General features: G+C 40.5%; 1 protein-coding gene across 9 annotated transcripts in view; it reads left to right on the top strand.

The window, feature by feature from the left end:
• The window catches only part of NIN (ninein), a 93,679-nt gene that overhangs the window by 67,263 nt on the left and 11,665 nt on the right, over nucleotides 1-14,751 (top strand). For 5 of the 9 annotated variants that reach the window (XM_087858998.1, XM_045798687.2, XM_087859000.1 and 2 more), the window contains 8 exons: nucleotides 215-430; nucleotides 1,476-1,589; nucleotides 4,325-4,447; nucleotides 5,583-5,696; nucleotides 6,475-6,621; nucleotides 8,190-8,369; nucleotides 9,446-9,595; nucleotides 11,900-12,004. In XM_087858998.1, coding sequence (XP_087715124.1) covers nucleotides 215-430; nucleotides 1,476-1,589; nucleotides 4,325-4,447; nucleotides 5,583-5,696; nucleotides 6,475-6,621; nucleotides 8,190-8,369; nucleotides 9,446-9,595; nucleotides 11,900-12,004 — 1,149 coding nt within the window. The remainder of the gene's footprint in view (nucleotides 1-214; nucleotides 431-1,475; nucleotides 1,590-4,324; nucleotides 4,448-5,582; nucleotides 5,697-6,474; nucleotides 6,622-8,189; nucleotides 8,370-9,445; nucleotides 9,596-11,899; nucleotides 12,005-14,751) is intronic. The other 4 variants (XM_045798696.2, XM_045798677.2, XM_045798726.2 and 1 more) reach the window with 1 other exon arrangement.

Genomic DNA, 14,751 nt, shown 5'->3' with positions numbered 1-14,751 from the left:
GAACTGGGGGTCTGGCACTTCTTCGTACACTTCCCAGTTGATGGAATTTGTAGTAATGAGTACTGTAATTGTTCTATTAGTAGGGACGTGTGTGTGTACATATATCTGCCTATAAAACCTTACTACAGACAGGGAAGAACCAGTTAGCCTCTGTATCTGGTTTTTAGGAGAAGTAGGGTAACTAGTTTTTAAAACTTATCTCAATTTGAATTAGATTTCAGAACTAAAAACCAAAAACCAAGAGTTGGATTTGGAAAATACAGAACTTAGCCAAAAGAACTCTCAGAATGAGAAACAACTGCAAGAACTGAGTCACCGTCTGGCAGGGGCACTGACCCAGAAGGAGGAAGAGCCGGGACACAGTGCACGTGAGCAGTGCAAACTACAGGTGCCTCATCGGAAAGAAGAACTGGAACAGTGTAGAGTGCAGGTGCGGAGGAGAGCCACCCTACAGCTTCCGGGGATGAAATCCCAAGAAATAAAGCAATGATGGCATTGCATTTCTTACAGATAAGGTCTTCATAATTAAAACAGTGTGGTACTGGCAAGTGAATGGGCAAATAGATGAAAACTTAGTATAGAACAAAGGTACCTTCTCAAATCACTGGGGTAAAGATGGATTTTTTTTTTTTAAATAAGTGGTTCCTGGACAACTCCATAGACATTTGGGAACAGATAAAATGAGATCCATTTGTATAGTGCATAAGGATAAACTCTAATTGGATTAGGAGTCTAAATACAGAAACGAAACTACAGAAGTACTAGAAGAAAACATGGATGAATTTGTCTTTAACCTTAGTGTAGCGAAAAGCTATCCAACTATGATTCCTAAACCAGAGGCAAAAAAAAAAAGATTAAGAAAATCATGGCCAAAAAAAAAAAGTACCATAAACAAAGTCAAGAGACAATTCACAAACTGGGAGAAAAATATTTACATCACATACCACAGAGAATAGGGCTAATATCCCTACTATGTAAAGAGCTCTTAAAAATCCATGGATTCGGGGCCCCTGGGCGGCTCAGTTGGTTCAGTGTCTGCCTTCAGCTCAGGTCATGATCCCCGGGGCCTGGACTCGAGCCACGAATCAGGCTCCCTGCTCAGCGGGGGCTACTTCTTCCTCTTTCTCTGCCTCCGCCTTCTCCCCTACCTGCCGCTCTCTTTGTGCTCTCTCTCTCTGTCAAATAAAATTTTTTAAAAAAGATGCAAAATTATTTTTTAAAAAATCCATGGACTTAGAACCAAAATCTGATAGCAAACTGGGAAAAAAACCCACCTGAGAAATCATGTTCATACTGTTTAGGAGCACAGTCTTTCAAAAGATAGTTTTGGCCCGTTTCACCGAGGATAACGGTCCTACAAGGCCTGTCACTGAATTAGGGCGAGGGTCCCTGACTGCTGCCTCTTGTGAACCTAGTAAGTCTCCCCAGGCCGCGTGAAGATGTCTGTTACTTGACTTTCTGATTTTTCTTCTTAGTCCTCTACTTTAGTGTCTTCTCTGGAGGCCGAACTTTCTGAAGTGAAAATACAGACTCATATTGTGGAACAAGAAAACCTCCTTCTCAGAGATGAACTGGAGAAAATGAAACAAGTAAGACTGTGCTGCTTGGAGTGGGCGTGAAGGGGGTGGCTTATAGAACAATATGGTACCTGATGGTCTGGCTTTTCTAGCCACCAAATGTCCTTTATACAGAGTCCTGTCAAATAGCTTAGTGCGTAGTAAAATGGGGTTTGCAAGGACAAGTCCACTTACAAGGATTCCTATTGCCAATTCTCTGAATGCGGTTTTAGTTGTGTAACTTACACATATTATAGACTGCAATTCTGTTGCTATAAATCAGTCACAACCACTTCAGTTTAAGAAATTTGTTGTTCTGCTTTCTTCTGGGCAGGTGATAAAGTAATAGAAGCTCGTCTAAAAAGAAAGTGACTTTCTTGCTCATAACTTTAAGAACTGTTCATCTACATTTGTGAGACACAGGCGAAGTTCACCCCTCTTTCCCTTTATTCTTGAGGCTTCTGTCCTGGGCTAATGAGTGAATTCTAGAACGTTATCAGGGATGCAATCTCACTCATGAATTTTCCTTTTAAGAAGCCTATTTCAATGTTTCAAAGAAAGACTTAATTTTAAATATAAAACAGGATTCACCTTAAAGTTATATCTTGAATGTTGTCCTGTTTTATTCTTCATTCTGAACTTTTCAGTGGGTACAGGATTTGAGCAATCCTGATTTATGAATAGGAGAATTTCATTTTGTTTTTTCAATTTGCTTCATCAAAGGTTTACTTTGATATTATGAGATCCTTAGATTATAAAATTCTCTCGCTTGTATCTGCTCAGCCTATGAGCATAAAGGTGTCCTCTGAATGCTACAACATTGAGTCTCTACCACTGAGTTTTTTGTTTGTGTCGATTTGTAGTTGACTCCTATAAGTCTTGATTTTCTAATAGAATTGTAAGACTCCTGGGGAATTTGTGTCCCTCGTAATGCCTCGTGATTGGTACCCGATAGGAGCTTTATAAGAACCTTTTCAAGTCAGATGCTGCTATGCAAAGTATATCTCTTCTGCCGTAACAGAAACTGTCTGCCATTATAAATGCTTCAGAAGTTAAAACTCATAGGGCCTTTCTGTCGGTGCATAAGTACTCCAAAGCTGCTATCACCAAGTTCATCCTCATTACCATGGGCATACTTTTCTCCTTTACCCTTTGAAAATCTGTTGTTCAGTCTTTAAGATGTTAATATGGACTCCAAATCCATAGCATGAGAAGTGCATGTTTTGTGACTTCACTAAGCTAGAGATCAGAAGAAAAGGACTGGATTGGGGAGTAAAATAGCAAGAGGAGGACATCATTCGGCACATTTTTATCGTGTATTTTTTACGGAGGCATTGGTATAAATAGTGAAGTGGAAAAATGGTGAGCCCTGTCTGCCTTCGGTAGAAGTTGTTTCATGGCACCTGGACTCTTTTGGGTCACAACAGTGGGGTAGTATCAGCCCATTGTTGCTGCCATACGGCTTGGACCTAGGAAGTGTGTGCTGCTCTGTAGGACCCAATACAAGCAAAAGTACTTTGTGAATGAGAAATTCTCTGTTGCACAGCAAAGAAACACAAGTAGCATCAACAGGAGTCTCATGCCAGTCTCTACACCCAAAATGCTACCAGGCTTTGTGAGGGTCTGGGGATGAGGAAGCAAGGTAGGGAGCAAAGGAGACAGGTTCTTTGGTAAACCAAAGCCCAGCTACTTTAAAATACACTTTTCTATGTCCTTCTGACTTTAGGTTTGTAAGGTATGCTGGATTTGTTGTCAGTTGAAGACAAGATTCAACCCTTAGAGTCTATTTTGTCATGTTATTCCTAGAGTGAATGTGAAAGAACATAAGGTATGAAGTAGATGGCCATAAAATCATAATGAATAATAAAGAATTGAAGATGTGAAAGCCAAGTGAAACAGGAAAGTTAAAAATGTACAGGAACTATGGGAAAGGGCAAAGAAATGTACGAAACAATCGGTCTCATTAGAGCAGTCGCTGGGGGGAGGTGGGAATGACTCCCCCACGCTGGGACATTTAGCCATGTCTCGGGCCATTTTTGGCTTTCACAACTGGTGTGTGGGGAGAGGAGTGCAACAGGCATCTAATAGGTAAAGCCAGAGATGCTGCTAGCCATCCTCCAGTGTGAAGGACAGCCCCCCCAAATTATCTGGCCCCAAATGTCAATCCTAGTAAGGCAGATGCTGTAACGGAGCAGAAAACGTCTTTGGTTTGTCTTGATTCCAGTAGAGAGGAGGAGGCCAGTGTGTCCACATTTAACATGTTACTAAGCAAGTCAGTTTTGGCCTCTTCCAAAGGGGAGGGCACATGGAACACACTAAAAAACTGATTGTTTTAGGGTTAAAACTTGCCCTTGTATTGATTCACTGTGCTTGGTTCATGCCAATTTTGTAGTCTTGACTGAGATTTCTGAAAAAGATTTTTTTCCTAGTTGAAAGAGCCTGAGGAAACTGGATTGTGCTATGTATGTACACAAGTTAATTGATGACAGAATGGCTGTTACTTATTTTACCCTGAGGTAAAAACCAGGAAGCTGGACCATTATGTAACAGCGTCTGTCTACGTGACTCTATCTGGGCAGACATTTTGGCAGTCAGTTGGAGAATGGAGAGAATGTAGCAGGGAACATTTTGTTAAATTTAATTTTAGTCCCCTAGAGTTTCTACGTCCTCTGAAATGTCTGTGTGGATAGGGAAATAGCAGCAGCCATGAAAACGCCCTGGTTATAAATACAGCCGTGAGACATGATGGGGTTCTTCGTTTCTTACAGCTGCACAGATGTCCTGACCTCTCCGACGTCCAGCAAAGACTTTCTAGTGTTCTCAGCGACAATGAAAAACTGCTGAAAGAGAAGGAAGCGCTGAGTGAAGAATTAAATAGCTGTGTGGACGAGGTAGTACACACGGGACTGTGTGCCAGTATCGTAGTGGGTGCCATAGTGAGCGTTTCTCTGTACCGTGGCGCGTGGGCCTCCCGTTTTAGCCTAATTGTTCCCAGGTCTCCTGTAGAACAACATTCCAGCTCGCCTAATGTGACCTCAGAATTCCCAAGGTCATGATTTTGACAGGAGTCTACACTGGTTAATAATTATATTATTATATATAGTAATATATAGTGCATCTCATTTTAATATATAACCATGCTACTTAATGTATATTACTTAAACATTTATTTATTATTTAGAGAGAGCACGAGCAGAGGCGGGGGACAGAGGGAGAGGCGGAGAGAGAGAATCTTAAGCAGGCTCCACACCCAACCTGGGGGCTCAATCTCACGACCCTGAAATCACGACCTGAGCCAAAATCAAGAGTCTGATCCTTAACGAACTGAGCCACCCAGGCGCCCCTTAATGTATATTATTAAATATATCACTATTAACATATAATATAAATACTGTTGCTTTTAATAATCTGAGCTTTTATTAAATATATCACTATTAACATATAATATAAATACTGTTGCTTTTAATAATCTGAGCTCTATTACATAGACACTTTTTTTCTATTGTATTTTCCGTAGCAAATCCCAAAACACTGCTTTTGTCCCACCTGCCTATATAGGCATTCCGTATTTTCCTATTATGGTACTCTCTTGAGATTGAGCCAGTAGGTTGTGGGGGAGGGCAAAGGGAGAGGGAGAATCCCAAGCAGGCTCCCTGCCCAGCTTGGAGTCCAACGCGGGGCTCAACCTCACAACCCCAAGATCATGACCTGAGCTGAAATCAGGAATCAGACACTTAATAAGACTGAGCCATCCAGGGACCCCTTGAGATTTCTCATTGCCTTCCAGCCTACCATTTCACACCCACAATGAGGCAATGAGAGAGAAAAATGGAAATCGCCAAAAAGAAGAGATGCCTCAGAATTAAAGGTAGAAAGGGAGTCAGGAAAACAGCTTCATTTACCTTGCCCTGCTCCCCCATGTAAACAGACGGTGCTTAATCTTTTCAGCATCTGTAGAGGTATAGAAATTGAGGCTAGATATGTTTGCAAAAATGCCCTGTTCCCTCTTTTCTTTTCCTGAAACAGCTGGCAAAATCAAGTCTTTTAGAGCACAGAATCGCAACTATGAAGCAAGAACAGAAGTCTTGGGAACTCCAGAGTGAAACCTTGAAGTCCCAACTCGTGGCTTCACAGGAAAAGGTATGTGGCCAATTCTTGTTTCTTCTGCACAGTTACTAGCTATTCCAACAGAACTCCCAGTAGAAAGAATATTCCAGGTGGAATTGGCCTAAGAGGGCTCAGAATGACTCAACTTGACTAATATCTATCACATGCTTCTAGTATGATGAAATAATTTGAACAGTTCCCTCAAAGCTCATTATTAGAATTATGAGATTATCTCATTATGAGATTACTTACGAAAGCTCGAGAATAAAGTGTAGAAAGGACTGCTTATTTCTCATTTAGAAAAAGGGTTTCTAAGGCAGATTCCTGCCCTGTTAAAGATCTCTATCAACCTTGCTTTTACAAATTTACATTGTTCTTAATTGAACTATGTACTAGATTTTAGCATGGAGTGGGGTTCTGACAACTATATATTTTCATGTTTAACTAAGGGTTCCTTTACAAACCAACACCACTGGCTAAAACACAATTTCTACAAAATTCAATAAAGCCATCTCCTGTATGCCAGTTGGTTCTCTTTGGTTCTGTAAGAGACCACTTGGTAATTAATATACCAGATGACTATCTCAGCAAGACCCTGCTCCAGAACACAGTTCATCATTGGCCTAAATACGTAACATCCTGTAAATATGTAATATAATAGCTGGGGTTTCTACGAAGCTACTGAAAAGAACTGTATATAAATAAATAGAAAGAGAGGGGACCCAGGAATTCTCCTGTCCTAGCTCATTCACTCCTGGACGTGCTTTGGTGAGGGTCTGTGTCACAGGGTAAGACTGCTCTCCCGCTGCAGGTTCAGAGCTTAGAAGACACCCTGCAGAAGGTAAACCTGCAAATGTCACTGATTCAATCTGACCTACGAGTGACTCAGCAGGAAAAGGAGGCTTTAAAACAAGAAGTGATGTCTTTATATAAGCAACTTCAGAATGCTGGTGACAAGGTAATTTCTTTTTTATTGAGGTATAACTTTATACAGTAAGGTGCACAGATTTTAAGTCTGTAACTTATTTTTATAGATGTGTATGTGTGTTTACATAAATGAACAATGTAGGGGTTAGGATCCCCAACCCCCTGCACAGTCAAAAGTCCACATATAACTGCTGACTCCCCCAAAACTTAACTACTAATCATTAAGATTGTTCTTGACTGGAAGCCTTACCAATACTATAAACAGTTCATTAACACATATTTTGTATATTATACGTATTGTATACTCTATTCTTACAATAAAGCTAGAGAAAAAATCGTAAGAGAAAATACGATACTGGCCTGTATACCTATGTATTTGCATATGTTTATATTTGTGTAAACACCTCCTAGCTCGAAATACAGACCATATCCAGCAGGGGTTCACAAGTCAACCACTTCTCTGCCCTCTGCCACCATAGGTTAGGGATGCCTGTTTCCCAGCTTCATATAAATGGAACCACAATGACAAGGTTATGTTTTGTATTGTGCAAGACAGAAGAGCATGCTGAGTTATTCTGTAGTAATAAAACTAAAACATTTTGGTGGTGTATAGAGGGTGTCTCATTTTAATATATCAAAATGCTTCACCTGTGTGCATAGAAATTAAAAATGGTATTACAGACGTCAGCCTTGTGGAGATGTTAAGATTTGTCCTACCCTAAAAGTAGGACAGTTAATTCTAACCCAGTTATTTTGTATCTTTTTATTTTCTTATATATATATATTTTTTAAGCAGGCTCCACACCCAATGTGGGGCTCGAACTCACGACCCTGAGACTAAGAGTCTCATGCTCTACCAACTGAACCATCCAGGTGCCTCCTTTTTTATTTTTTTATTTTTTAAAGGAAAATAGTTTTCCATTTTTAAAAATTACTTCTGGGCTGACATTTTCTTCAAAATGAGATTGTAACTCTTTTTCTTTTTCATGTTTTAGCTTAAAAAGCAAAAGCCTTACCTATTTGTTACCTTTTTTAAAGCATTTTCCAGGATCCGAAAAATCACTTTGGTAGCTAAAAGCATATTCCGGAGTTCAGGCCTCAATTACATGGACAGTATGTGCTTATGTGCTTTGGATTCTAAAAAAGGATCTGATTGCAAATGTGAAAAGAGTTTAGCTTGTGAAAGCTTTCAGGTTAGCAGTGCATTTTGAAGTTCCCTTTGTGTCTTCTGTTAACCAAAAGAATAGTTATCTGGGGCAAAAGCGTAATGTTCACAAAGATGAAGCAATTTTTAAGGCCACCCATCTCTGTGCACTTGGGTTCTATATAGAATCAGGACTCGCCCTACAGTCATCTTTGTTATTAGGCTTCTGGGGCTATTTTGCCAAAGCTCATTCTAAACAGAGAATTTCCAAACTTTTTAAAAAAATAACTCCCGAAATATTGTTTTTATATCTATGTATACAACATAGATTCACACCTCCATTAGAAGACATGAAGAATGAAAGGTGCTTACTGAGAATTATTGTCATTGAGTAAATACACTCGAAACAGAAATCAGCTTGTTTTTAAGGCTTGACTCTGTCATTTGCTCTTAAGAACTGGGCCCCAGAAATAGCCACCCATCCATCAGGCTTCCATACCCAGCAGCAAAGGCTGACTTGGGACAAGATGGATCATCTGATAAAGGAGGAACAGCAGCTACTTTGGCAAGAGAACGAGAGACTCCAGACTGTGGTGCGGAACACCAAAGCAGAACTCACGCACTCCCGGGAGAAGGTAACTTGAAAAGCATTTTGTATAATCAGTTCTATATTAAAATCAATGATTTTAAATCCTCCTATCCAGAATAGCCTCATGGAAATTACGTTAACCCCATGTTCTTCATTCAAATAGACTAGCTCCCAAGAGTGATACAAAAATGGGAAAATTAGACTCACATCTTGTTGGGCTAATGCCTTAGAAGAGAAAAGGTACCCGTTTTTAAAGACTCAGCCTTTCAAGGTGAGAATGGTCTCTAAAGAGGGTCTTTTCCAGCCACTAAACTGATGTTTATATCCTTCTGCTAAGTAGCTGACTGACTATGCTGAACCTATGCGTAAACACTTCCTTTGAGGACCAAACTCTCTGAAGAGCCACAGACAGTCCTTTAGAACACCTACTCGGTGCCAGAAACTCTGCTCCCACTGAAGGTGCAGTATCGACCAGGACAGACATGGTCGCTGTCCTCGTGGAACCGGGTTGATATAAATGCGTTGTTTCAGGTGTGAACCGTCCAAGACACAGTAGATGGGACTGTCACCTCATTGACTTCTAAAAGCTATGCTCGTGTCAGAGACAAAGTGCCTAGGACTACATCTGTTTTCTGGGCAGCCACGCCGCACTGTTGACTCCCAGCAGTTTGGTAGATGCAGAGGTCCTCATAATCTGATCCTTACAGTCCTTGGATTTTGAAACCCAGCCAGACCAAAAATAGATTTACCTAGAAGGATCTTTTGAAATCCAAAAAAGCAGGCTTCAATAATTGGCAGACTTGGAGCACTTGGCTCAGCTGGTTAGGCGTCTGCCTTTGGCTTAGGTCATGATCTCAGGGTCGTGGGATCGAGCCCCATGTTGGGCTCCCTGCTCAGTGGGGAGTCTGCCTCTTTTTCTCTCTCTCTTTCCCACTCTCTCAAATAAATAAATAGAATCTTAAAAAAAAAAAAAAAAGAATTGGCAGTCTTGACTGGAAAAAAAAAAGTGGTTTTAATACAAAACCCAAGTGCTAAAAAATACCTTTCCTTATGTTCATTTTTTTTTCTTTCTTGCTGGATGACTATATTAACATTTCTTCCTCTCTCGTATCTTCTTGTTAGGTCCGTCAGCTGGAATCCAACCTTCTTCCCCCCAAGCACCAAAAACATCTAAACCCATCAGGCACTGTGAAGCCCACAGAGCAGGAGAAGTTGAGCTTAAAGAGAGAGTGTGAACAGTTTCAAAAGGAGCGATCTCCTACTAATAAGAAGGTGAGTTTTGAGAGTTTCTACCATGTGTCTATGTCCTTATTCTGATGCGTCCCTATGCGTATGTTTCTCCCCGCATGCTTCCAAGGAAATGATTACAGTGGTATATTTTGGTTCTTCCATCTAGCTATACTTTTTGTAATATTATCAAGTAGTATTAGAGTTCTTTTTGATTCACTGATGGTTGAAAAGGAGCAGTTAACTTTAAGTATTCATAATGAAGATGGTTAATCATCTTCAGTAGTATTATAACCCTTTTAAGTTAGTAAAATCTATTTTAAAATGTATATATCCTGAATATTAATAAGACCTCTTAATATGGTATTAGTTACCTATTGCTGTGTAACAAATTAAAACAACAGACATTTGTTGTCTCACAGTTTCGGTGGGTGGGGAATTCAGCAGCAGCTTAGCGGACTGGTCTGACTGAGGGGCTCACGAGGTTGCAGTCCACAGACCAGGTGGCCCTGCATTTATCTGAAGGCTTCACTGGTACTAGAGGACCCACTTCCAAGGTCAGTATTGTAACTGTTAGGAGGAGGCGTCTGTTCCTCGCTGGCTGATTACCACAGGCCTCAGCTGCTCACCACCTGGGCTTTTTCTCAGGACGTGGCAGTGAGTGGTAGGAGAGAGACCCCAAAAGCTGGAGTGCCTTTTCTAAGCTCATCCTGGAAGTGACAGGCCATCATGTGTGCTTTCTCCTGTCGGTCACACAGACTAACCCTAGTACAGGAAAACTACACAAGGGTGTGAGCCCCAGGAGGTGGAGGTCACTAGGGACCATCCTGGAGGCTGGCCACCACATGGTTAAGCCTCCGTAGCCGCACTCAGTTTGTTTTCTGTACTTTGTTCCATGAAGTAAGAGTTCTAAGACCAGTGTTACCCTCGGAGTTCTTGTTACTTTTCTTTCTTTTTTCTTCTAAAGTAAAACTCCGAGTTCTCACTGCTGTCTTCCTCTTCTGAAAATTATGGTTTGTGTAAAAATCTGGGAAGAATGATGAACAATCAATTACTTCTGTTAGAAAAATTGTGTGAGGGACACCTGGGTGGCTCAGTCGGTTAAGCGTCTGCCTTCAGCTCAGGTCATCCCAGGGTCCTGGGATTGGGCCCCACATCGGGCTGCCGGCTCAATGGGAAGCCTGCTTCTCCCTCTCTCCTCACGCCCCCTGCTTGTGTTCCCTCTCTTGCTGTGTCTCTGTCAAATAAATAAAATCTTTAAAAAAAATTGTATGAAAATTTTAAGTTTGTGAAAGTTATCATGACCGTAGGCAGTAAGATTTGGTTTGTGCTCTAAAGCTGAATACCATTCAATTGTAGGTACATTCAAATAAACTTTTCAGAAAGGTAAAGGGTTTCATCCAGCTGCTAAGGGAAAAGTCTAATGATACGTTTTAACCTGAAGCGATTACACTTCTCTTTAACAACTCTCGCTCCTCTCCTCAACTCTATTTGATAGAAACCAAAATCAACGTCCTATATTCATATGTTTACTACTTAGCAATATTCTAAATTCCAGGGTCATGTAGCTCATTAAATTCTTCCTATAATAGAGAATTCCAAAAATGGATACTCACAAAATCTTCAAATTTCATCTTTAAAATTGAGAAAGGAGGGTTGCCTGGGTGGCACAGCGGTTAAGCATCTGCCTATGGCTCAGGGCGTGATCCCGGCGTTCTGGGATCGAGCCCCACATCAGGCTCCTCCGCTATGAGCCTGCTTCTTCCTCTCCCACTCCCCCTGCTGTGTTCCCTCTCTTGCTGGCTGTCTCTATCTCTGTCGAATAAATAAATAAAATCTTTAAAAAAAAATAAAATTGAGAAAGGAGTTCTTGAACTCAGGTTTTATGTACTCTCCGTTTTAAACCTTTATGCCTTAAGACAGTGTTTTTCCCGCTGCAGATCCATAGTAGAGAATCATGAAAGTTAGTGAAACATCAGCCTCTTTCATTAAGAAGATATGCTAGAAAATATCAGAGTACATGGCTCATGGTGAGGGTAAATTTCATTTCATGGAAGCGTTCTGTCAGTGATGTGTATTTATACCTGGTTATGGGCATGGGCTTGTGCCCTGGATGTATTTCTTACAGGGAGCGGCACTGAGGTTTGAAAGCCAGGTGCCTTATGAGATCTGTTCCATGTAAGCAGTGGTGATTAAAAACTATCCTACTTAAATGTAATCTGCACTGAATTATGTTGATGAGTGACCTCCACTTTCTACCAAAGGTTAAGATTTCTGACTAGCATAAATTTGTAAAAGTAGAGCAACTCAAGTGTTGGGGTTTTTTAAAGGGAATTTTCTGTTTTTTAGCAGGTCAGTCAGATGAATTCCCTTGAAAGAGAATTAGAAACGATTCATTTGGAAAATGAAGGCCTGAAAAAGAAACAAGTAAAACTGGATGAACAGCTAATGGAGGTAAGTTTTTAAGCAACTGGCCTTAGCTATGAAGAATATTTTAATCCATGAATGTGCCATTTGTTGGGAGAGGCCAGCATAGCGTTGAATTCCTGTTATGAAGAAAAGAGAAAAAGTATGCTGCCAGGCTGAATTCTTTGGTGTGTCTTACCACGTTTGATAGACATTTTTGCTCATTACATAGTCACAGGAATTCATACTGCTTCCCAAAGGAAGGAATAGTGTGGACTATCCTAAAATGCAAGGACCCATACCTCCACAAATTCAGGGGGCAGGGGCTCTGTCTGATATTGGCCAAGAGGCCCAGAGCTCCCCCGCCACTGCTGGGGTTGTAACAGTTTCCAGATATCTCCCCTGGTGTAGTGTTTTACAGATGGGATTGCTAACGACCTCTTTAGTTTGGAAATCCATGCAAGGAATTTGGGAGCATTAGCATTTAGAAGTTTAATCTTCAAGTGCTGTCATTGTTCGTTACTTCATTTGTAACTTAGCATTGCCTTGTGAGAGGTACAGCTGTTCAGTATAAAAGTGGAGTTGTAAAACTTGTCCGCGTGGACACTGAGTTTCCAGTGTACTAGATTGCTTTCTGAATACTAAATACAGTTACAGGATCTAAAACAACTTACATACAAATCCTCCTTAATAAGTAGAAATTTCGTTGAGATGTTTTGCTTGGGGTAGATGAAAATGTCACATAGTGGACTGTAAAATTTATTTAAGGTAGAGAGGCATGGGTAGAAAATATCTTTTTGTGCTCTTAAAAAGTACTATGTATACACATATTTTAGATCCAGAATTACAGGATGAGAGAGATTTAGACATTTTCTTTTATGAAGCTGGACACACGCAAAGGTAACTTTAAATAGATGGTTTTTAAATGTGAAATATGGACATATATGTCACACTGACATTTAAATGACCACTGAGGTTTCTGCCAATTTTATGTTCTCTGATTTATCTGCTAATAGGGAGATTAAACTAGAAATAGTGAAATCTAAACCCTTTTTTTCTTTCTCTGACAGCATATAATAAATGTGTTCCAAAGCTTGAGCTGCAGGCTGTGTTTAGATGTAGACATGCTTTCTGATGAAATAATTATATATTGTGATGAATAAGATATCTGAAGCTAAGCTCCACATGTCTCGTACCAAATGGAGAAGTAACAGGGTGTACTTAGTCACTGGCAGATCCTCTCCAGATGTTCTGCCAACAGGCCCGTTCTCCCACCTGCTCTAGCTGGCCTCAGAAACCCCTCTCTCTTCCTCACCCCACTTTACATGACTAGCCATCATAAGCAATTTCCTTTCATTATTTTTCTCCTTGACCTAGTAGTAAATATTTGCTAATGGATGAAGTAAATCGAATGTTCATGGCACTAGAGCTGAATAACTAAAGCACGATTTTTCCGTTGGAGCACTGAAAAGAACATCTTCTACCCTATTCTAATGAAATTTTCTTTAGGCAATAAGACAGCTGTTAACTCCGTACAGACCTATACAAATTGGATTCTCTAGCAGCTTTACTAAAATGTGATTCATACACCATATAGTTCACCTGTTTGAAGTGTGTGATGCAATGACTGGTATGTTAATTTTTTAAATGGTGGTAAATATACGCATAACACAATTTGCCATCTTACAATTCAGTGGCGTTCGTTACATTCACGGTGTTGTACAACCATCACCACTCCTTCCAAAACATTTGCATCACCCCCAAAGACTAACCATTAAGCAATAACTCTCCCCATCCCACCAGCCCTACAAATTAGATTTTTATTTATGTTCTGATATCTATGGATTGGGCCACTTTGGGGAGCGTACGGCGGTTTTCACACCATGCTTTGTGCCCACCTCGCCTGAGCGATAGGTGCATTCCTTTCACTTGGCAGCGATTCTCACTGGGTTTGCCCAAGGAGCTGAGCGCTGGTGGGGACATGTTCCTACATCAGAACCTTTGGGATCAAGGATTTTAAGAGAAGTTTTCTAGGTGATTCCAATCTGATGTATGTCCTTCCTTGCAGGAAGGAGTTTCTCCTCATCCTTCTATGCCAGTTTAAAAGTCACTGATCTAGGGGCTCCTGCTTGGCTCAGTCGTTGGAGTGTACGACTCTTGATATCAGGGTTGTGAGTTTGAGTGTGAGTGTAGAGATTACTTAAAGTCTTCAAAAAACAAAGTCACTGAGCTAATACAATACATACCCATAGCCTAGGGCAATTAAATTCTTCCTTTTCCTCCTCTAGTGATTTGGGATCTTTAATTCCCACTCCAGGGCTTTTTCAACTACATGAGGGAATGTTCTGTAAACAATTCCATTTGAACGTTCAAGAAAAGGGTTACAGTCTGTATCAGCAGTTCTCAAGTCTGCGGAGCCAACAGTTCCAACACTTGAGCAACAAAATTGCGATGTGGAGATGCAGAACGTAAACGATAAAAGTATTTAGTATCAGATCCATCCATACTGGACCTGGAGTGTTCTAAATAATTCTGTTGGGGGTAAAGATGGTAAGTTCACCAACTAACCAATCACAGTAGGGGAGGAAGCAGTTGCAGGATTAAGGCTGTGAGACATTCGAAGATGTGTGAAATTGATATACAGAGAAATGTAAATGTTGGTCTCTTATAAGTTCTTACTGACTAGGGCACACATGTTCAGGTATATAATAGACCCTGTTTTAACGGTTCTCTTTTTATAATTCATCCTTTTCTTCCTCTTTTTATGACTCCTGTAATTTTCTTTTGTTTTTGTT

Source organism: Ursus americanus, chromosome 35 (assembly GCF_024610735.1).
Source record: "Ursus americanus isolate L20-20 chromosome 35, mUrsAme1.1.p, whole genome shotgun sequence".
NCBI classification, from domain to species: domain Eukaryota; kingdom Metazoa; phylum Chordata; class Mammalia; order Carnivora; family Ursidae; genus Ursus; species Ursus americanus.
The sequence above is the reverse complement of the archived record's forward strand: the minus strand, read 5'-3'. Positions and strand labels throughout refer to the sequence as shown.